Here is a 22,149-nt window from a genome sequence, read left to right on the forward strand (position 1 = left end):
GTGGGCACAGCTACGCCACTGACAAACAGTTGCCCAGCAGCAGGGGAGATGACAGTTTGGTGTCATCCCTCTCCCAACTCTGCATTCACCCTGGGGCTTACGCCAGTTCCAGCTGAAGCCAACCGGGAGACACACAGCGAGAGGCCGGGAGTACAATCCACCAGGCCTACAAAGCTCAGAGGGGGCAGGAGTGGGTAGAGGAGAGATCTGGTGGGGGAAACCAGATCGTTCCCACCACTCTGGCAGTACAGATGCTTTTAGCCATCTGAAACCACTTCAGACCCGCCACCTCAGACTCTGAAACTACAGGACCGCAAGTTCAGGTATAAAACTTTTAAAACTGTGCACAAACTGAACTGTACATGAAGAAAGTCTTATCAGGACATGGTAAGAGCTAGAGGAACACCAAATAAACATCTTTGCAAAGCAGCTGCTTAGTGCCCAGCACAAGAGCTGATCTCAGCTTTCCCGGCACTGCCATACCAGAACACCCCTCATCAACAGGGCACCACCCACCATGTGGCCACAGCACCTGCACATCATTCATTCCCTGCCCTCAAGGCCCCAGCCCTGCCTGGGCAGTCCAGCTGCACAATGTTCTTGTTCTACTCCCCTCATAAGCCATCCTCCCCGCTCGGCCTTTCCTGCTCAGCCACGCTTCAGAACCAACTCAAGAACACCACGGCACTCTACTTCCATCTCCATGTCAACCTGGCCCCTCCTTCCGTTCCCGACTCCTTCCCTCCAGGTCTAACAACAACAAGAGCAAACAGTCGACTGCACCTTTGACCTCTCATCCCCGGGGTCTGCACAGCACACCCACACATGGGGCCCTGACTAAGACAAGATAAAAAATAGGATCAACAGCCTTCACACTTCTGCGGAGCCATTTTTGGTAAAATGATGGAATGGCTACTAACCTGAACCTGCCATTCTACTTTGTTTAATCGTTGGTCCTATACTATTACTTCTTAGTATTTTTCATCATGTTTCAGTCATGCAATGAAAAAGCCAAGCAAGTCAGTTTTGGGGGCGAGCCCTAGGAAGCAGGCCACTATTTAACACTGGTATTTAGGAAGAAACATTCAGAGCTCCAAACAAAATTTTGGAAAACAACCATTCTAACTCACAAGGTGTCTAAATATGTTTTCATCCAATGGCTGATATTAACGAATACAACAGCTTTTACTAGATGAAATCTCCCTTTGGGGACCTCGGTAAGGCTAAGAATCTGGAGAAATATGGTATCCAATAAGCAAATCTTTTTAACATTCAGTGTGTAGAAAACAGTCTTAAAAATGGAGAAAGATTTAAGAAAAGCAAATGCTACAGCAGTTTGAAATAATTTGCCTGGAAATGAATGGACAAAAAAGGTTCCTATTTCTTACTCTGTAAACATTACAAAAATAATATCACAAATATTATGGAAAAAAGCATGCTTAAAACAGTGAATCCAAGTCAAACAATTAAGGAATCAAAATGGGCAGCAAATGAACTAAGTGTGTTTCAAGAGCACAATATAACAACAGAGGAAGTTTAATTACCAGCAGCATTAGGCCTAACTCCATCATTTTCACTATGTAACACTAATAGTATTTGTTGCGCAAAGCACTAAACCTCTCTAGATTCACTTTCTTCTCCATAAAAGGAAAGAAAGCTGGATGAACTAAGTTCCTTTATAGTCAGAATTCACAAAAATCTCACCCTACGATTCAATTAATGTATTGGCATCCAGGCTGCCAAAATCTTTTATGAAAACACAAGGCTGCACTTGGTGGCATGCACCTGTAGTCCCAGCTACTTGGGAGGCCAGGCAGGAGGATCGCTTGAGCCCAGGAGTTTGAGACCAGCCTGGGGAACACAGCGAAACCGCATCTCAAAAGAAAAAAAAAGGTTAGAAAAATCATTCATTTTCAAGTATCAATATCCAACCACATTCAAAATCAATTTTTTCATTATTCACCATGGCAGTACAAATTATGACCCAATGAATAAGTTTATCAATCAAAGTTTAGCTATTATATGAACATAAGTCAAGACTTCTACCAATGTGCTTCCTCCCAGCAGTGTATTTAAGCGACTACAATACAAACTCACAAACTCTGTTGACTTTCCCACTGTAGCTTCACTCATCTTTATAAGCAATTTAGCACTAAATCCAGCTAAAACTTCTAATACTGAAGCTCACACAAAAAAGCAAATACAATCTACAATTAAAAGCAATTACCAATTATAGAAAAGTTTAATAAGATACCACAAAAAACATTCAGAGGTTCCTATACCACTCATCATATCCTCAACGAGTCTAATGACTTCCAGAATTCTGCACTGTACCTGTGAATGAAGTTTTCTGTGGAGTTCTGAAAATAATGCAGCATCTGCTTCTCTTCGTTGTCGAATAACTGAAAAGACAGAAAGAAAATAAGCGTAGTAATTACAAACACCAAAATTCATTGTATGATACCATTTCACCTACAATAACATAACTCGCAAGTGATGAATTCAGAGTCAAAAGCCACTGTCAAATTAGATGATGAGCAACTTTTAAGCTCTATGAATCCGATCAATTCCCTGACATTTGTAAAGTATGAAAAATATTACGCTGGGATCAAAGAGTTTATGTGAAAATTAGGTAAGGTAATAGAAATAATGGGATTACTTACAGTCCATCTACAAATATGAATCAACAGTAAGGCAAACTATGATCACTGTAACTAGTTAACAGTAGTCACTTGGAGGTAGGGACGGAAAATGAAAATACCAGGAATCCTGAATCCAAGGGCAGTAAACAAGTACAATATTCATGGGCATTCATTCCACTTGGAAACTACACATCCTGAACATTTTTATTAAGAAACACAGCCATGTTTCACTTTGTTTTAGTATTAAATGTCATAATCAATTACTGTTTCAAAATAAAATTCAAAATAGCTTATCAATTTTCATCCACCAATTCATCTGATTAACAAATGTCTTTGGCTGTTCCAGCTACACTTACAAATTATCTGAAAGCAGCTGCAGCAAATGAGAAGTTCATTCTATGTTCCGTTCCATGAAGGAGGAGAAGCTGCGGTCATATTGGGTTCCCTGGGGGAAGAGAACTCACTTTGCTCACATTTACAACACTGCAAACACCACCTGTGCGCAGGTGCCTCTCAAAGAAGCTGTTACACCCACTAGAAAAGGTGCCACTTTCAAAGGCTAACTTGTAATTTCAATACTCTCTAATGAACCTTTGTATTTATCCCATTTTAGTAGTATGACTTTATAAAAAGCTCATCAGTCAATCACATTTAGCATTAAATGTTCTAATTCATTTGTACGAAGACAATGATTGACTTTACAGACAACCCCATACTCTTTAGTTAAAAAAGGATTTTGGTATGAAGCACATACCAGAGATTACATAATCTAATCGTAACTGTACATTCGACTCTTCCTATATAGAAAAGGAAAGCTATCTTAAAATATACTATGTAAAATGCATTAAACAAAATGAATGCAATTAAAATTTGATATAATTTACTGTATTTACAACACATAAACAGACTCCAATTACAACCATGAAATCAAGCAAGTGATGCTCTTTCTATAGAATGAGATTGGCACTAATTCATACATGCACTACAGTCACAGCACAATAAAATAAGAAAAATGAACACAGTATTTACAAATAAGTGATGTTTCTCTATTAAATTGCTTCTCTATTAAATTATAACACATCTCCACTTACAATGTACCCCACCTGCCAGTGTGGAAAATGTTTGTCACACACGAAAACTTCTGCAATTTGTTTCAATATAGAACACTAGCACTTTATATTCGAGGTCGGTTATATCAAATGGAAAATTAACTTTTCTGTATTATTCCAGAGAGCAGAGCTACCATAACTCAACTAATCTATCAACAACTGTAATCAAATTTCAAATGTCTAAGCATTCGTAAAACATGACAAACAAACAGTGTCCATCACAGGAGAGGACTATAGGTGCTGAAGGAGGTGGTGCTCACTGGAGGTTCTCAAGAAGAGCTGGGGACACCTGCTGGGGACACCCCAGAGGCACCTGAGTCAGTCAACACACAACATGCCTTAATCTCAAAACACAACACACACAGGAAACACAAACTCCACACTGTTGCAGTTTTCTTCTTTAAAAGGAAAATCCCAGACTCCCTTGAATATCCATTGCAGCAATGTAGCTGTCAGTTCTTTAAGTATGAGTTTAAACAAACTTGACTTTTAGCTACTGACACATGGATAGTAGTATGTTTAAATACATGTAATATGCTCACCCTGAGGCCATGAAATGTGAGTTTGTAAAGGAAACGGGCTGTTAATGCAGTACCTAACTGCTGGAGTCCTCAGTAATCATCTCAAATGGGTAAAATGGTTTAGGTTTCAGGGAGAGTATAGTATTCTCATGTTGTTTTACAGACATTGAGGAAAATAAATTTTAATATGTTAACAGCAGTTTAAATACCCCATTTTTATTCCCCAGCGCTCTGCATCGTAACAGCAGATGGATCATTTCAGACTTCCACTGCTAATCCAGCCCTGAACTATGTTTAGGTGAAGTACTCTGGGTCACACCTTCAACTCTATCCCCAGCTGACTTGCCATCCAGGGCGGTCACACACTGCACTCCACAGTGTGGACCTCCACAGACCATGGGCCAAACACAGTTCATAATGCAACCACAAGGTGTGGAAAACTGTGCCATGCAGGACTTCTAGAAGGTGTTATTACTGAGACCCAAGGCCAAATGGGCTTCTAGAAGGAGTTATTACTGAGACCCAAGGCCAAATGAACTTGTAGAAGGAGTTATTACTGAGACCCAAGGCCAACGCCTACCCCACTTGGGCAGTTTAATGGGGAGGCCCAGAAAGGAAATGCACTGACCTTTGCACAGGCCTCTTTTCTAGGCCAGCTGAAAAGCACCACTGCATTTGGGTTATACAGCCCAGAGAACTATAAGGATGGAGAGCTGGCCACCTGCAAAAACCGCCTTTCAAACAGGACTGCTCATGTGTGGCGGCTCATTACTCAGAGCCGAGCTTCCCACTCAGGCTCTCCAGAGGCGAAGCAGGGCGGCAGAGCCCTGCCAGGGATAATCAGATAATCTACTCGCCAGCCAAGAACTAACAAATGGAAAGCTTTCTTCTCTAAGGTGCCAGGATTTGCGAAAGCTTTATGCACCATCCCAGAATTAAACATTCTAAACTACTATGTTCTAATAGTTCTGACTCTACAACAGAATTGACTTGTCCTTATTTTGTACCAATATTAAAATGTGCTTGGGAACTACATACACACCTACAGACATGCATACATACATCTGCTTAAGCTCTGACAAGTTTAAGAATGCACCACATGACATTTAAGAAAAATACGTACGCTCTTTCTTGATTTTTTCAGCTACTAGAAATTCATCTCTTTCAACAGTTGGGGCAAAGTTGCTGCCAATCACCCGCACAGCATACTGGAACTGCTGGGCTACATCAGCTGAAAGGCAAACAAAAGGATGTGGATTGTTACCAACCAGGTTAAGTTCTGGTCACCTGAAGCTTCCAGTTCAAGAACAGTGAACTAGTAATAACATCTATCTTCCATTTCCCCGAGGTCTTAACTGAGAGGACAGAAAAGCTATTAAGAAATCAAAACAGAATGAATGAATGAAATAAGAGTTCAATTTAAAATAAGAATGAGAACAGTAACACACCAGAGAGTCTGAAAAATTCTAGATGACAGAAAACAAACTGGTTCAGTAATCACGAAAAGAAAAGGAACAGAAAGGGTCACATCCCAATACATGAACATGAGGAGGAGGCCGGGTCAAGAGAGCCTCTGAGAAACTCCCAGGTCAACAAACACAAAAAGCCAGAAGAGGGTCACTCAACAGTCAAAACAGACAGTTAACTTGCACTTGCACCTCTAGATGAAGATGACAGCTTAAACACATGTGCCTCCACTCCCTTCAAAAACATCATAAAATTGAGGATACAGGAGTTTTTAAAACTAAAAGCATAAACCAACAAGGACAAAGAAAACAAGGCAGAAAGCAATCAGAAGTCAAAAAATGTGAGAAGCTGGACTGCAGACGGATGTGTGGTAACTGATTCAGGAGGACAATGAAACCTGAACACTAAATGTCTGTCAGATTAAGAATGGGGAGAGGGGAGTGGGAGAAACACATGTCAAGAAGAAATACAGTTCCCACTGCAGAGCCCAAGCAGGCTCACGAAAGGAAGGAACTGGATACTCTCAGGACGCATGAGCAAGCAGGGCTGAAGGGGGAGACCTGGCTGCAAGTCTGGATGGAAAGAGACTCCCGGGTCCTCCACTCAATCCCACACTGCCAGACAACCACTGAGACCCGCCCAGCAAGCCTGGTCTGGATGGACACTAAGGTAGCCCCGGTCACTAAGTAAAGGTAACAGACAACTCAGGGACCCCCAGTCCTTCCCAGAATGCCAGGATGCACAATTTGTTTATGGGAAAACTGATCAGCCCAAGAGAAAAGAGAGACAGACAGTGATGGGTGGGGATCCCCAACAAGCAGATGGGTCTTAGTCCAATTCAGGCAGACCACAGAGATACTGCACAACTGGTTCCAATCACCACATTAAAGAAAATATCACAAACAGTGAGTCACATGAAACTTTTTGGTTTCCCAGCGCATATAAAAGTTAGGTTTAATATACCATGGTCTATTAAGTATGGAACGGCACTATGTCTAAAAAGAAAAAAACATATACACACCTTAATTCAAAAATACTCTCTTGCTTAAAAATGCTAACCATCATCTGAGCCTTCAGCAAGTCGCAATCTTTTTGCAGGCGGAGGGGCTCACCTTGATGCTGACGACTACTGACTGGCCAGGGCGGTGGCTGCTGAAGACTGGAGGGGCTGTGGCAATTTCTTAACATAAGACAACAATGAAGCTGACCACATCGATGGACTCTTCCTTTCGTGAAAGATTTCTCTGTAGCATGTGATGTTGTTTGACAGCATTTTACCCACAGTAGAACTTCTTTTTGAAACCGAAGCCAATCCTCTCAAACCCTGCTACTGTTTTATTAACTAAGTTTATGTAACATTCTAAATTCTTTGCTGTCATTTCAACAATGTTCACAGCACTTCAGCAGGAGTAGATTCCATCTCAAGAAACCACTTTCTTTGCCCATCAACAAGAAGCACTCCTCATCCGTTCACATTTTATCATGAGATTGTGGCAGTTCAGTCACATCTTCAAGATCCTCTTCTAATCCTACTTCTCTTGCTATTCCCACCACATCTGCAGTTCCTTCCTCCACTGAAGGCCTGAACCCTCAAAGTCATCCATGATGGCTGGAATCACTTTCTTCCAAACTCCTGCTAATGCTGACAATTTGACCTCCTCCCATAAACTCCTGTTAATGCTGACAATTTGACCTCCCCCCATGAATCACAAATGATCTTAACTCTAGAATGATGAATCCTTTCCAGAAGGTTTTCAATTTACTTTGCCCAGATCCATCAGAGGAATCACTATCTATGGCAACTATAGCCTTATAAAATGTGTTTCTTAAGTGAAAAGATTTGAAAGGTGAAGTTACTCTTTGGCCCATGGGCTGCAGAACAGATGCGTGTAAGCAGACATGAAAATAACTCCAGATGCATTCTCAATGAGCGGTAAGGAATCTTCTTCTGAGCTGTAGACCTTAACAGTAGGCTTAAAATATTCAGCAAACCATGCTATAAAAAGATGTGCTGTCACGTAGGCTTTGTCGTTTCATTTCTAGAGCACAGGAAGAGTAGATTCAGCGTCACTCCTAAGGGCCCCAGGATTTTTGGAATGGTCAACAAGCACTGGCTTCAACAACTTCAGTCACCTGCTTCCTTAGCCCCAGACAAGAGAGTCAGCTTGTTCTCTGTAGCTCTGAAGGAAGGCACTAACTTCTCTTCTCTAGCAATCAAAGTCCTAGATGGCATCTTCCAATAGAAGGGTGTTTCACCTACACTGAAAATCTCTTGTTAGAGTAGCCACCTTCCTCAATGATCACAGCTAGATCTGGATGACTTGCTGCAGCTTCTCCATCATGCTTCATCTTGCACTTTTACGTTACAGAGACAGCTTTTTCTCTTCAATCTCATAAACTAAAAAACCCTGCCAGCTTCAAACTTTTCTTCTGCAGCTTCCTCACCTCTCTCAGCCTTCAGAGTTAGTGTCTTGCTCGAGATTAGGTTTTGGCTTAAAGGAATGCTGTGGCTGATCTGATCTTCTATCCAGACCACTCAGATTTTCTCCGTATTAGCAGTAAGGCTGTTTCAATGTATTACTTCTATGTTCACTGGAATAGCGCTTGTGATTTCCTTCAAGAACTTTTCCTATTCAATCACAACTTGACTAACTGGCAGAAAAGGCCTAGATTCTCACGTATCTCAGCTTTTGGTATGCCTTCCTCACTAAGCTTAACCATTTCTAGCTTTTGATTTAAAGTGAGAGACATGTTACTCTTCATTTCACTTGAACACTAATTTCTTTTATTATTATTTCTTCTAAAAAACAAAAAGCGGGATACACGTGCAGAACGTGCAGGTTTGTTACAGAGGTACACGTGTGCCATGCTGGTAGGCGGCACCTAGTGACCCATCCTCTAAGTTCCTGCCCTCACCCCCCCACCCTCCAACATGCCCTGGTATGTGTTGTTCCCCTTCCTGTCCATGTGTTCTCACTGTTCAACTCCCACTTATGAATGAGAACATGTGGTGTTTGGTTTTCTGTTGATTACTAATTTCATTTAAATAGTAAAAAGTCACTGTAAGGCTATTAACTGGCCTAATTTCAATATTGCTGTGATTCAGGAAACAGGCCTGAGGAGAGGGGGCGTGGCAGGGAACCCTTGGTTGACAGAGCAGTCAGAACACACACAACATTTTTTGATTAAGTTTGTGCACTTCATGGCACCCCAAAACAATTACAATAGTAGCATCAAAGATCACAAGTTACACATCAATGTAACAGATATAATAACATGAAAAAGTCTGAAATACTGTGAGAGTTTCCAAATATGACACAGAGATACAAAGTGAGCACATGCTGTTGGAAAAATGGTGCCTAAAGACTTGCTCAACACAGGGTGCCAAAAACCTCCCAATTGTCAAATAACACTGTATCCGTAAAGGACAATAAGATGACATGTGCCTGTCCTCCACAAGGAAGCTCATCACTGGGCAAATGCTGCCCTAGCCAAGACCTTCCAACAACTCCACTCTTAAAGATGAAAAGAACAGGTATCACCAGACACCCGAGGGCATCATCTAACACAAAAAAGAGACAAACACAAGAAGGAAAAAAGAAAACTCTAAGAAAAAGTAACAACATAGGAAATAAGAAAATGGGGGGAATATGCACAAAAACAAAGAAGCTATAATGGCCTACGAGATTAGACATAACACATCCATGAAATAAAACAGGATGCCATAAATTCAGAGAAGACAAGCTCTTGAATATTAAAAGTATGAAGGCAGATGTTTTTTAAAATAAGTAGAAAGCTTGTATTTAAAATTGAAGAAGTCTCTCAAAAACAAAAACAAAAAGGCAAAAAGATGGAAATTAAGTCAGCCAAGAGAGGGAAATCACCAGATCAGGCCAGGCAGAAGCGGGGAGGGAGAAACCTGGAGTGCAATAGATGTCCAAAGAAGTCACACAAGACAGAAAGGATGATAAGGGAAGGGGCTGGGAAGTTACATGGTTCACAGAAACTGCCTTAGCCCCATAAAAAAATCCAGGCTCTCATCTCTGCAGAGGCAAACTCCCAATCTGAGGAACTCCCACCCTCAGTATAAGGGATCTGGGAGAAGAATGGTTCCCCACTACAATCTCAGCAGCAAAAGAATGTCAAGGGTCAGGAAGAAATATTTAGGAAAGCCTCCACCTTCCGAGTAAGGCAATCACTTCGATAAGTGAATTGGAGTTGGTCCCAGGGTGGGATAGCCTGCCTGTGTACTCAACTTCTAGGACTCCAGAAGTCAAGCCACCAGTAAATACCTCCAGATCCCCGTGCCCCCTGACCACTGAATGCTGGGCCCAGTTCAACCTGAGATGCAAAGGAGCAGCCCAACAGGGCAGTGCCCAGCTGCATCTGCCAGCAAAAGCCAACACTGTTCTCTATCCGAAGAAGGAAGTGGAACTATGAGTGGCACGTGGAAATCCAAGTGAGCAGTCTGAGCTCAGTGCGGCGTCCCCCGCCCAATCCACAGAGAACCTTCAGGTGGGCACTCTGAGCTCCCAGTGTGGCTCCCCCTGCCCAATTCACAGAGAATCCAAAATCCCCAGAAATGTAAGAAAGGATTTAAGGAAGATATAAACAAAACCAGAAAAGTGGATCTAAGAAGGGCACTCTTGGTGAAACAGAAACTGAAGAATCCCTGAAAGATGTAAAGAAAATAAACAGGATTGACTTGAAAGAAGGAACTACAGACAGAAGTCATCTCAGTCAAGACAGAGTAAGCACACTCCACTACTGATGGCAAAAAATGTAAAACTCTGGCAAATTTACATAAAACACCTCTAAAAAGACTCTGAACAATGGGTAAGAGGAGCAGACTGGGTATGAAACTCATGGATCAAAGGAAAACCTGGAGTGACTTCCCCCATTTTTGCTTTTTGATATTTTGTTTATGTGTCTGCTGTCTACGACACCAGTTGGGGCTGGGTAACACTCCAAAACCCAAACCACAAACAAGCGAAGACTGAAACACCTCCAGTCCAGGTCCCGTCTCCCCAGCCAGGGCCCAGGTGGGGAGGGAGGGAGGAAGCGCCACAGCTCTCCCAGCCCTGCGCCAGGCTACCGGCCCCTTCCACCTTCACTCAGGGGCACCCCCACAGTGGACTGCCGCATTCCACACTTGGCAAGATCCAATAATGGCCCCAAGACTCCATCACAAGGTTGGCAGGCTGGGGGGTTTGGATTTTAGCCAGAACATGAGGAAGTGTGTTGGGAACCAGAGAGTGAGAGCAGCAGCACTGAAGAGGAAGCTGGAAAAAGGCACCCCTTAAAGCTATGTGCTGTCGAGAAGGAGCCCACTGAGACATGATGAAAGACATCCTTAAAAATGAAAGGATGAAGAAAGATATTCCACGAAAACACTATTCAAAATGAACGTGAACTGGCTATATTTCTATCAAAGTAAACTTTAGACTAAGAAAAATTAACAAGGATAAAGAAGGGACCACAAAATGATAAAAGGGCAATTCACCAAGATGACACAGCAATTCTAAATGTGAACACTCCATACAGCAGAGCTGTAAGACACACGAAGCAAACTCTAATAGAACTGAAAGGAAAAACAGACATTCACAAATACATCTGGAGATACCAAGGGGCATTTCTCAGTAATCAAAAGAGCAAGTGAAGAGAAACCGAGCAAGGATATAGACTTGAACACCAACAACCAACTAAACCTAAACGGTATTCACACAACAGCCCACCCCACAACCAAACAACACCCACTCTATTCAAATGACCGTGGAACGTTCAGGACAGAATGAATTGTGGGTCACAAAGCAGTTTGATTAAACAGAAAACAATAAGATTATTCAAAGTATGTCCTCTAACACTAACAGAATTAAACTGGTAATCCTTAACAGAACGGTATCTGAAAAATCTCCAAATATCTGCCAGTCAGTCAACACACACATGGGCCAAGGAGCCAATGAGCCAAGAGCGCCACAGCCACTAGAGCTGGAAAAGGCGACGCAGCATCCCCCAGAGCCTCCAGGGGGAGCCCCGCCCTGCAACCTGCAGTTGGCCCACAACATTGCCTTTGGCTCTGGCCTCCAGAAACACAGGGGGATAAATGAACTAATTTGTGGTAATTTGTTACACTAGTCATAGGGAAATTATATATGTCCCTTTCACTATTTAAATTAAACTTTAAAAGGTTGTTTTATATCGTTATATTTTATTGCACCTTCACAGTAACAAGTACAAGATTTAAAAATTCATGGAATGAATGTAATTCTGAACATTAAGTTAAAAAATTTAATGGAAGCAAGGTTGAGCTGTCTGGAGAAAGGTGAGAACAGGCCTCAAACTGGAAAACTGCTACTCCTTTCTCTCTCTCTATAAAGGTCCTAGAAATCTCTCAGGGAAAAGCCTCAAACTGCAGTAAACGCACTTTCAAGGGGTTGCAGTACAAGAAAGCAATGCAACTTCTTACTCCAAGAGCAAGCACTTCAAACTTGCAGTCATGGGCGAATGAGTTCTGGAGACCTAACGCACAGCATGGGCACGGCAGCTGGTGACAATGGATTGTGTACTTGAAATCTGCTGCAAGTAAATCATAGGTTCTTCTCACCACACACACACACACACACACACACACACACACACACACACAAAAACGGGTACCAATGTGAGCTGATGAACATGTTAACTAGCTTCACTGTGGTAATCATTTCACAATCCATACATACATCAAAGCAACACATTGCACATCTTAAATATATACATTTTGAATTTATCAATTATACCTCAACAAAGTTGGAAAAAAAATACATGGGCAATAAAAACTGTCAAGGAAAATTAGAAAATGAATGAAAATAAAAACACAACATATCAAAATGTTTGAGATGTGGCTAAAACAGTCCTTAGAGGAAAATTTATAGCATAAAATGCTTTCTTTAAAAAGGAAGATAGATCTCAAATCAATAATTTCAGTTTATACAATAAAATCTGGAAAAAGAACAAAGTATACATTAGGAAATTAAAAAAAAAAACAGCAATCAATGAAATTTACAACAAAAAATGGTGGGGAGGAAAAAAATCAATGAAACCAAAATCTAGATTCTTAAAAAAAAAAAGAGAAACAAAATGACAATAGAATTGATAAACCTTTACCAGATTGACCAAGAAAAACAAGACAAGACACAGAATCAGGAGGTATTGCCACTGATCTTATAGAAATTTAAAAGATAATAAGGGCTAAGTAATTTATGTAGACACTTCACTCTCAAGGAAATAGCTAAAACATAACTCCACATTGTGAGTGTGGGCTGGGCATAGTAACTTTCTTCCGAAGAGCACAACACAAGCAGAAAAAAAAAGAGTCACTCACAGCAGAGAAACCTGGCACACACACCTTAGCCAAGCGAGGAAGGTCACTTTCAAGAATGATGAATCACCCTGGTGGCAGGTACCCTCCATATGATGTGATGAAAATGTCACTTCACCTCAGGGGTCTTCCTCCCAAAAATATATAACCCCAGTCTAGTCATGATAAAAATATCAGACTCAATTGAGATAGTCTACAAATAACCTTTAATCCTCAAAACTCTCAAGATCATGAAAAAAAAAAAGTCTGAGAAATTGTCAATTTCAAGAGGAGCCCAAAGAGACCAGACAATGGAATGGAACATTCCTAGAGGGAGCCTAGAGACAGCAAAAGGCCACTGAGTGATAACGGAGGAAATCTGAATAACTACGGAGCTTCATTAACACTAGTGTATCATTATTGATTAATTCATTCTAACAAGTGCACCACGGGAATGTAAGATGCTAATAATAGATGAAATGGTACTAGGCTTACAGAAACTCTGTATTTGCAATTTTTCTGTAAGTCTGCAATCATTCTAAAATAAAACATTTATTTTTTCTTTAATATATTAATGCCAAGACTCACTTTTCACAAATTCTGATTTTATGAGTCTGGAGTGGGGGGCCACGGCATCAACATTTTTTAAAGGTCCATTTTAAAACTTTTAGTCTTCAAGATAAGAAAGCAACTAAAATGTGAGGGTGGAAAAGCTTTCTTTGGTAAACTCAAAAATGAATTTCAACCTATATCACATGCCATGTATGAAAATTTGTTGGGAAAAGCTGAGTGTTGGGAGAAGCTGAGGCAGGGCATGTCTGACATCATGTAAAAGAGTCTTGGAACATGTCCAGGGTCTAAAACCCCTTGTGACCTCTGGAACACCAATCTCTGCACTAAAGGGTGGAAGAAGGCTACCCTGATGCACCATAATTTAAGCCCAGGGCATAAAACCCCTCGTGGCTTGGATAGAATCCAGGGCTCGTGGCTATGGAATGTGTCTAGACTTGCTGGCTCCCTGCTCCTCGCTCTCCCAGGATCCACTTTATCTTGAGTTAAAAGAACCTGCTCTCCATTATCTCAAGTAGCAGAGCATATGCTAAACCATCACAGCTATAAATCATGTGCTTAATGCAACATGACCTTTCGACCCCCACATTCTCACCACCTGTTGGGCTTCCAGAGCTCGAGACCTTCACAGCCTCCATACTTAGCGACGGACCCCTCGACCCACCTTCTCTATCCAACTGTCTTTTCTCATTCCTTTGACTCCACCAGACTTCGTCACCCCCACGACCTCGTGATGGGTCTGATCACCCCAACAAAAATTAACTCAAATAAAAGAGGAAAACATAAGCCTCTCTTAGAAATAAAACAAAAGAAGAAATCTTTGCAACTTTGATCTTGGCAGAGTTCCTACATGACACCAAAATGACCCATTTTTTTTAGAAATTCATAAATTCGCCTTCATCGAGATTAAAAATTTTTGCTTTGCAAAAGACACTGTTAAGAGAATGAAAATACTGAGAAAAAAATATTTGCAAAACACAAAGACATAAAAAAAGTTTTGAACAGATAATTCACCAAGAAGACATATGAACGGCAAAACACACACACACACACACAAAGATGTTCAACATCACTAGGAAAATGAAAATTAAAACCACACTGAGATATCACAACACACTTGCTAGAACAGCTAAGATAAAAACCACAAACACTGCTGAGTGCCAGTGGGGCCATGGCATCCCTGGAGCACTCCCACACTGCTGGTGCAGAGGCAAAGCAGCCACAGCCACACTGGAAGAGAGTCTGGCAACTTCTGAAAACAATGAGCATGCACCTGCCCCGAGGCCCAGCAACCCCACCTGTAGGTGTTTATCCCACAAAACTAACTTATGTTCACATAAAAAACCTGTCCATGAATGTTCATAGCAGCATTATCCATAAGTGCCAAAAACGGAAGCAAGCCAAATGTCCCTCACTGGTTAAACGGATAAACTGGTTCATCATACAATGGAACACGACTCTGCAATGAAAAGGAATGAACTAGTGATAGGGCACTGTAAATGCACCTCACATGCGTTATGCTAAGTGAAAGACACAAGTCTCAAAACCTCTGACTGCACACTGTATGACTACATGTACACGAAATTCTAGAAGCGGGGACATCCACAGACACAGGACGGTGGCTGCCAGCACAAAGGCAAAATGGTAGCACAGAGGAAATCACTGTGAACCTAAACACTGAGAATTTTTTTTAATGGGCTAAACAGCAGAATGGAGATACTAAAGGACACTTTAAATGCAAGCTGGAAAAATCAAACACAACAAAAGACAGAACAGTTAGAAATCATGAAGAAGAATAAAATAGTAAAATTTTTCTATCATTAAAAAAAAGTCAGCCTAGCGTGGTGGCTCACGCCTGTAATTGCAACACTTTCAGAGGGTGAGGTGGATCGCTTGAGCCCAGGAGTTTGAGACCAGCCCAAACAATACAGCAAGACCCATCTCCAAAAAAAAAAAAAAAAAAAAAAAAAATTCTAAGTATGTCACTAGTTTAAAAAAAAATTTTTTTAAAAAAGAAAAAGTCCTCAGATTGAAGAGATGTAGATCTCTCATGACTCTGCTTAATCCAAGTGTTAATTCAGGTAAATTAATTCACCTAGACACATTATTGCAAAATTTCAGAACATAAAAGATTTTTTAAAAATCCTAAAAGCTACCAGATACAACTTCAAAGGAGTAAGGAAATGGATTAACACCAGACTTCTCAACAATCATGAAAGAATACCTTCAAAGTGGGCAGAGGAAAAACACTTCAGACCAAAATATCTCTGACTGATGATCCAAGAGTTCGGGAATAGGAGCACAAAGGGAAATAAAGACCTTTTCAGACTAGTAAGTAATTATCGAGATCGGCAAATCCTGTCTTCTATTCCTCAAAGCAAATCCCAAAGAAGATCACTCCACAGCTACCATCCCATGACAGGAAGTCTCCTGAGGAGCTGGCCACCTGCTTCCACCTTTGCCCCCTTAGAGTCAATTATCCACCCAACAAAGTGATCCTCTTAAAATACAAATATTATCATCACTCTACTCACTCACCCCCCATCACACTCACAACAGAACCCAAACTGCTGGCCCCAGCCCAGGGAGCCAGCCCCTCGCTCCCCACATTTCACTCCTGCTATTCCTGGAACACACCAAGCTCACCTCCAGCTTGGCGCCCGGCTTGCTCTTCACCACATCCTCTCAGGACTCACACCCCCCATCATTCTGTCTCTATGCTAGCTAAAGCAGACACAGGTGCACTGTGTCAGCAAGGATCCAGGGAACGCCTACATGGGGGGAAAGGAACAAAAGGAAACCTAAAATGTTTTGCGGGGTCACAGGGTCGGGGGAGTTTTTATTTTTTTCCTTACATTTTTCCACACTTTCTGAATTTTTACAGAGTATGTATTAATTTCATAAATATTAAAAGTATCACTGAGGCCGGGCGCAGTGACTCAAGCCTGTAATCCCAGCACTTTGGGAGGCCGAGACGGGCGGATCACAAGGTCAGGAGATCGAGACCATCCTGGCTAACACGGTGAAACCCCGTCTCTACTAAAAACAAAAATACAAAAAACTAGCCAGGCGAGGTGGTGGGCACCTGTAGTCCCAGCTACTCGGGAGGCTGAGGCAGGAGAATGGCATAAACCTGGGAGGCGGAGCTTACAGTGAGCTGAGATCCAGCCACTGCACTCCAGCCTGGGCGACAGAACAAGACTCTGTCTCAAAAAAAAAAAAAAAAAATTATAATTGAAAAGTTTCCTTAAAAAGTTGTGTCACTATTTTAGTTAAGAAATTTTCATTTTTTTTATTTTTTCCCAGACAGGGTCTCACTCTGTCACCCAGGCTGGAGTACAGTGGTAAGATCTCGGCTTCCTGCAACTTCTGCCTCCCAGGCTCAAGTGATCCCCCACCTCAGCCTCCCAAGTAGCTGGGACTACAAGTATGTACCACGCCCAGCTAATTTTTATATTTTCTGTAGAGACAGGGTCTCACCATGTTGCCCAGGCTGGTCTCGAACTCCTGGGATCAAGCAATCCTCCCACCTTGGCCTCCCAAAGTGCTGGGATTACAGGTGTGAGCCACCACATCCAGTCAGTAAAAATATTTTCACACTCAAGTACATCACATAAATATCCCCACTCCAAATGTGTTACATACTTTTCAGCTTTCTCCTACCAAAAAGTCAGGAACTCTTCAATGCCAGAAACACTCTCCTCTTCGCCTCCTCACTTTCTCTGCATCTCAGATGGACGTCATCATTTCACTCCCACTTACCTCTTCAGCCACACCTGGGTCTCCCTGTCCTCTTACCAACCAAATTTCCAGTCTATCCTTCTTGCTGATTATAAAATATTCTCAAAATCCAACAGTTATTTATTAAACCAAATCTACTTATTCTGTGTTTCAAAGGGAAAAGCACAGAATCCAGACTACTAAAGAAATTAGCGCCGGGCGCGGTGGCTCAAGCCTGTAATCCCAGCACTTTGGGAGGCCGAGACGGGCGGATCACAAGGTCAGGAGATCGAGACCATCCTGGCTAACACGGTGAAACCCCGTCTCTACTAAAAATACAAAAACTAGCCGGGCGAGGTGGCGGGCGCCTGTAGTCCCAGCTACTAGGGAGGCTGAGGCAGGAGAATGGCATGAACCCGGGAGGCGGAGCTTGCAGTGAGCTGAGATCCGGCCACTGCACTCCAGTCTGGGCGACAGAGCAAGACTCCGCCTCAAAAAAAAAAAAAAGAAATTAGCCATGGCAATCAATCCTTGTTTAGTGAACCTGTAATCAAAGAATAAGCTGGGAAAAACCAAGCAATGTCCACCACACACTTCTGGTTTAAATACTCCCAAAATATTGTTCAGTGTTTAAAGTATAAACTCAAACAGTAATTCAATGAATAACTTCTAAGGACTTACTACAGGCCAAACACATCAGGCCCTAACAACATGATGCACAGTGGTTAACGAGACGGACATAAACACAACAAATGTGGCACGAGTACCCACGGCAGACTGTGATAAGAGCGTCAAAGAAAATGAGGGCACTATGACAGCTCACGACTAGGAGGACCTCACGAAGCAGATGCTGAGGGAGGGCCTTGCAGGAAGCGCCGTTAGCCTGGCAGCCAAGGCTGCCGCACGAGAAGCCCAGGGAGCAGAGAGGGGAACCCACAGGGAAGGGCGGCACTGGACACTGCTGCTGCAGGAAGGCTGTGCCACAGGGCTCTAAATGCCACTCAGCCAGTCACTCCATTGAGAACCCCAGGTGACAAGGTCCAGATGTAGATCTCTGATGACGCTGCTTAATCCAAGAGTAAAAAATAGAGTACTCCATTTTTTTGGCCACAAATCACCTAAGGAGTGGTCTAGTTCTCCCACCTCTAATCTGCTCCTAGTGTGTGAGGGGTGGGCGGTTCTCAGGTTCCTGGAAGGGGAGTGAAGACTCCTCTAATGATCCTCTGAAAATATTTCAGTGAAGGCAAGGGCACGCTGCCTGACCAGAGAGCAGTGCTGCTGAGTTGTACACTCTCAACACAAGAGCAGGGAGCAGTGAGAAGCCATCCTACAGGCTGGGCCATGACTTGTCTCTATCAAGCACACAGAGAAATTCGCCATCGATTTCAATACTTAAGAGCAGGGATGAATTAATTCAAAATACCAAGCTGTGGAATCAGAAACCTGGGTTCCAACCTCGGCCCCGCAATTTACTAGCTAGATGACAGCGAGCAACTACTTAATCTCTCAAAGTCTTAGTTTTCTCATCTACAAAATGAGGTTCACCATAATTCTACCACGGTATAAGCACAACATCCAGCATATTTTAAGTTTTCTATAAATGTTAGCTATTTGTGTTATTATTAACCTGAAAATATTATTTAAATACATACTATATCTACTACAGCCATTAAAATCACAACTCAAAAAATGCACCCAATTTTTAACCTTAAGCAAGATAATCTGGTCTTCATCCTGAAGATTATTAGTAGAGAACAAATTAAGCCATCAACAGATTCGATGAGACTGATTTTCTAGAAAGGACCCTCTGACTGCAGAGAAGCGGAACTAGAAGAGATAACAAGCCAAGGCAAGACCCTCAGCTGGAATTGCGGAACTCAGTCCCAAATGTGAAGGCTCCAGAGACACTTGGATGTGGGCCCAAGAGCTTTTCAACAAAAAAGTTGCCCTTTGTATCCCCAAAAATTCTATACACCCTCAGGTTAAAAATGACAACCGAACTTCAAGAGGCACAAAAATAAATGCGACTCAAGTGAACACACGAACTCCACAGTTGGGTGCTTTCTCAAGATTCAAAAAACTGCAGAGAAGTTGAACTGTCTGGGAAGACCTAAGTTTCTGCCTTCCTGTTTCTCGTCTACAGTGTGGCTTAGCTGTTCCACACGCCTGCTTTTCTGAAGGATGGGGGAGGGGTCGGGGGAGAGTTGGGAGTAAGCCACAGAGCTCAGCAGAGGAACAGAGCACATCCACTAGCCATCCTTGACTCCAGATGCAAGTCAGAGTAACTTCCACGCATTTTCAGATGCCAGGCGCCAACAGAGACCTACAGGATCAGAAGCCCTAGAGATGGAGCCCACAGTATGAATTCTGAGTAGGTCCCACATTTAGAGAGTTTAAAATGAAAAGGCATGAAGTTAGATACCATAAAAAGTCCTGTTCTCAACCATTGGCCACCAGTTCCCCTTCCCACAGGCAATCAACGTCATCAGGTTCTTGTGTAATCACAGGTGATCCCAATGCATGGCTCTAGTGAAAAGCAATGCTCTAAAACAGCAAATACATTACTCTGGATGTGTGGTTCTCAAACTTTTTGGCATCTGGCCGGGCGCGGTGGCTCAAGCCTGTAATCCCAGCACTTTGGGAGGCCGAGACGGGCGGATCACGAGGTCAAGAGATCGAGACCATCCTGGCTAAGACGGTGAAACCCCGTCTCTACTAAAAAAAAAAAAAATACAAAAAAACTAGCCAGGCGAGGTGGTGGGCACCTGTAGTCCCAGCTACTCGGGAGGCTGAGGCAGGAGAATGGCGTAAACCCGGAAGGCGGAGCTTGCAGTGAGCTAAGATCCGGCCACCGCGCTCCAGCCTGGGCCTCGACAGAGCGAGACTCCGTTTCAAAAAAAAAACTTTTTCGTCTCAGGGCTTCTTTACACTATTAAGATTGAGAACTCCAAAAAGCTTTTGTTTATGTAGGTTGTATCTATCCATAGCTACCATATTAGAAATTTAAACCAAGACAATTTTTAAATTTTAACTTATTTAAAAATAGTAAATCCATTAAGTACAACTTGAAAGCCTAAAACTCCGAAATTTTAATACACAGCTAATGGATATCTTAATACACATGTAATACACATTGATCTTCCCAATGATGTAATTACATAACCAAAGGAAGATTGCGTGGTATTTGGAACTTCATCAAAAGCTCTTTATCATTTTGGAAAATCATGAAACCAAAGCAACACCACTTGTCGTACTGAATCACCAAAACAATACTCCTTTATCTTCTGCCAGTGGCTTGTAGTACACTCAATAGAGGTCTTGCATATTATGGCAATCATCTTCGAATATGTGGTGTACTGTAGTCATACCTGAACATTTACGATGAAATACTTATCTAATATAAATTCCTTTTTATGTATTCTTTACCTCATAGAAAAAGGATTACAAAGTAGCTATGAAAAGAAGTGTAACCTCTGACAGATTTGAAACACTAACATCAAGCACACTGCTTCCAATGATAAGAATAACTACCCAAAGACATAATAAATAAATGTACTCCCAGGAGAGGCAGGGATATGAAGACAGGATTTGACTATGACTGGCTGGCAGTATGTGTTTCAAGCAAATTCACAGATGTTGTAAGTTGGAAAAGGTGGTAAATCACGCTGATGTTAACTTTATAAAATTGTCAAGCACCATTTTATGTAGGTGCTTTGCTTCTGAAAGTCCCTTGAAGTCAACTGTTTAATTTTTTAAAAGATACCTTATAAAAATGTGATTAATATGAAATTCTCATTAAAAGTAACAAGTACCTATTATGCCTTGATTTCACAGTACTAAAGAAGCAATGTAAAAAAAAATAAAAAATAAAATAAAAAAATTTAAAAAAAAAAGAAGCAATGTATTACAAAAGCATAAGGCCAATTGTTAGTAACATGTCATCAAAGAATAATTAATCAAATGTTCTGTGGAGTTACCAGATAAAATGCCCACTAATCAAATTTTTTGACATCAAATATTGTAAAGGTAGTATTAATATTGCCCCTTTGCTCACTAAGGTATAACAAATGAAAGAACAAGGTAAGCTACTATTTATAAATTCTTCAGTAAATAGCAGCATAATTTAAAATTATATCATAAATGCTTGACAATCCTAGCTATCTAGAACACAGCAAAAAGAGCATCACCTTTAATGGACTTCATGACATAATTTATTCAGAGAGGGCCGGGCACAGTGGCTGGCGCCTGTAATCCCAGCACTTTGGAAGGCCAAGCGGCGGGTGGGGGGGGGGAGGCGGGAATCACTTGAGGTCAGGAGTTTGAGACCAGCCCGGCCACATGGTGAAACCCCATCTCTACTAAAAACACAAAAATTAGCCAGGAGTGCTGGCATACACCTGTAATCCCAGCTACTCGGGGCCGAGGCAGGAGACTCACTTGAACCCAGGAGGCGGAGGTTGCAGTGAGCCAAGATCAGGCCACTGCACTCCAGCCTAGGTGACAGAGCAAGGCTCCGTCTCTAATAAATAAATAAATAAATAATTCAGAGAGGACCCTGCCAGGATTTGAGAGCCTACTTTTAATTTAGACACAATTCTAAATGGGAAGATAGTAGGATACAGAATTTTGCTGAAAAGAAGCATTTCAATCTCTTAGAAGGGGCAAAACTTTTATATCAAAGAATCTTCAATGTGAAAAAAAAAAACGTTTTTGGCCGGGCACGGTGGCTCACGCCTGTAATCCCAGCATTTTGGAAGGCCGAGGCAGGACGATCACGAGGT

The 22,149-nt window shown here is 42.0% G+C and overlaps 1 protein-coding gene across 4 annotated transcripts in view; it reads right to left on the reverse strand.

Moving 5' to 3' along the window:
• The window catches only part of TUBGCP3 (tubulin, gamma complex associated protein 3), a 94,900-nt gene that overhangs the window by 70,292 nt on the left and 2,459 nt on the right, over positions 1–22,149 (reverse strand). For all 4 annotated transcript variants that reach the window (XM_011933911.1, XM_011933910.1, XM_011933912.1 and 1 more), the window contains exons 2-3: positions 5,396–5,503; positions 2,335–2,402 (exon numbers count right to left, since the gene is read on the reverse strand). In XM_011933911.1, the coding sequence (XP_011789301.1) occupies positions 2,335–2,402; positions 5,396–5,503 (176 nt within the window). The remainder of the gene's footprint in view (positions 1–2,334; positions 2,403–5,395; positions 5,504–22,149) is intronic.

The sequence above is a fragment of the Colobus angolensis genome, unplaced genomic scaffold (genome assembly GCF_000951035.1).
Source record: "Colobus angolensis palliatus isolate OR3802 unplaced genomic scaffold, Cang.pa_1.0 Scaffold13, whole genome shotgun sequence".
In the NCBI taxonomy this organism is placed as follows: domain Eukaryota; kingdom Metazoa; phylum Chordata; class Mammalia; order Primates; family Cercopithecidae; genus Colobus; species Colobus angolensis.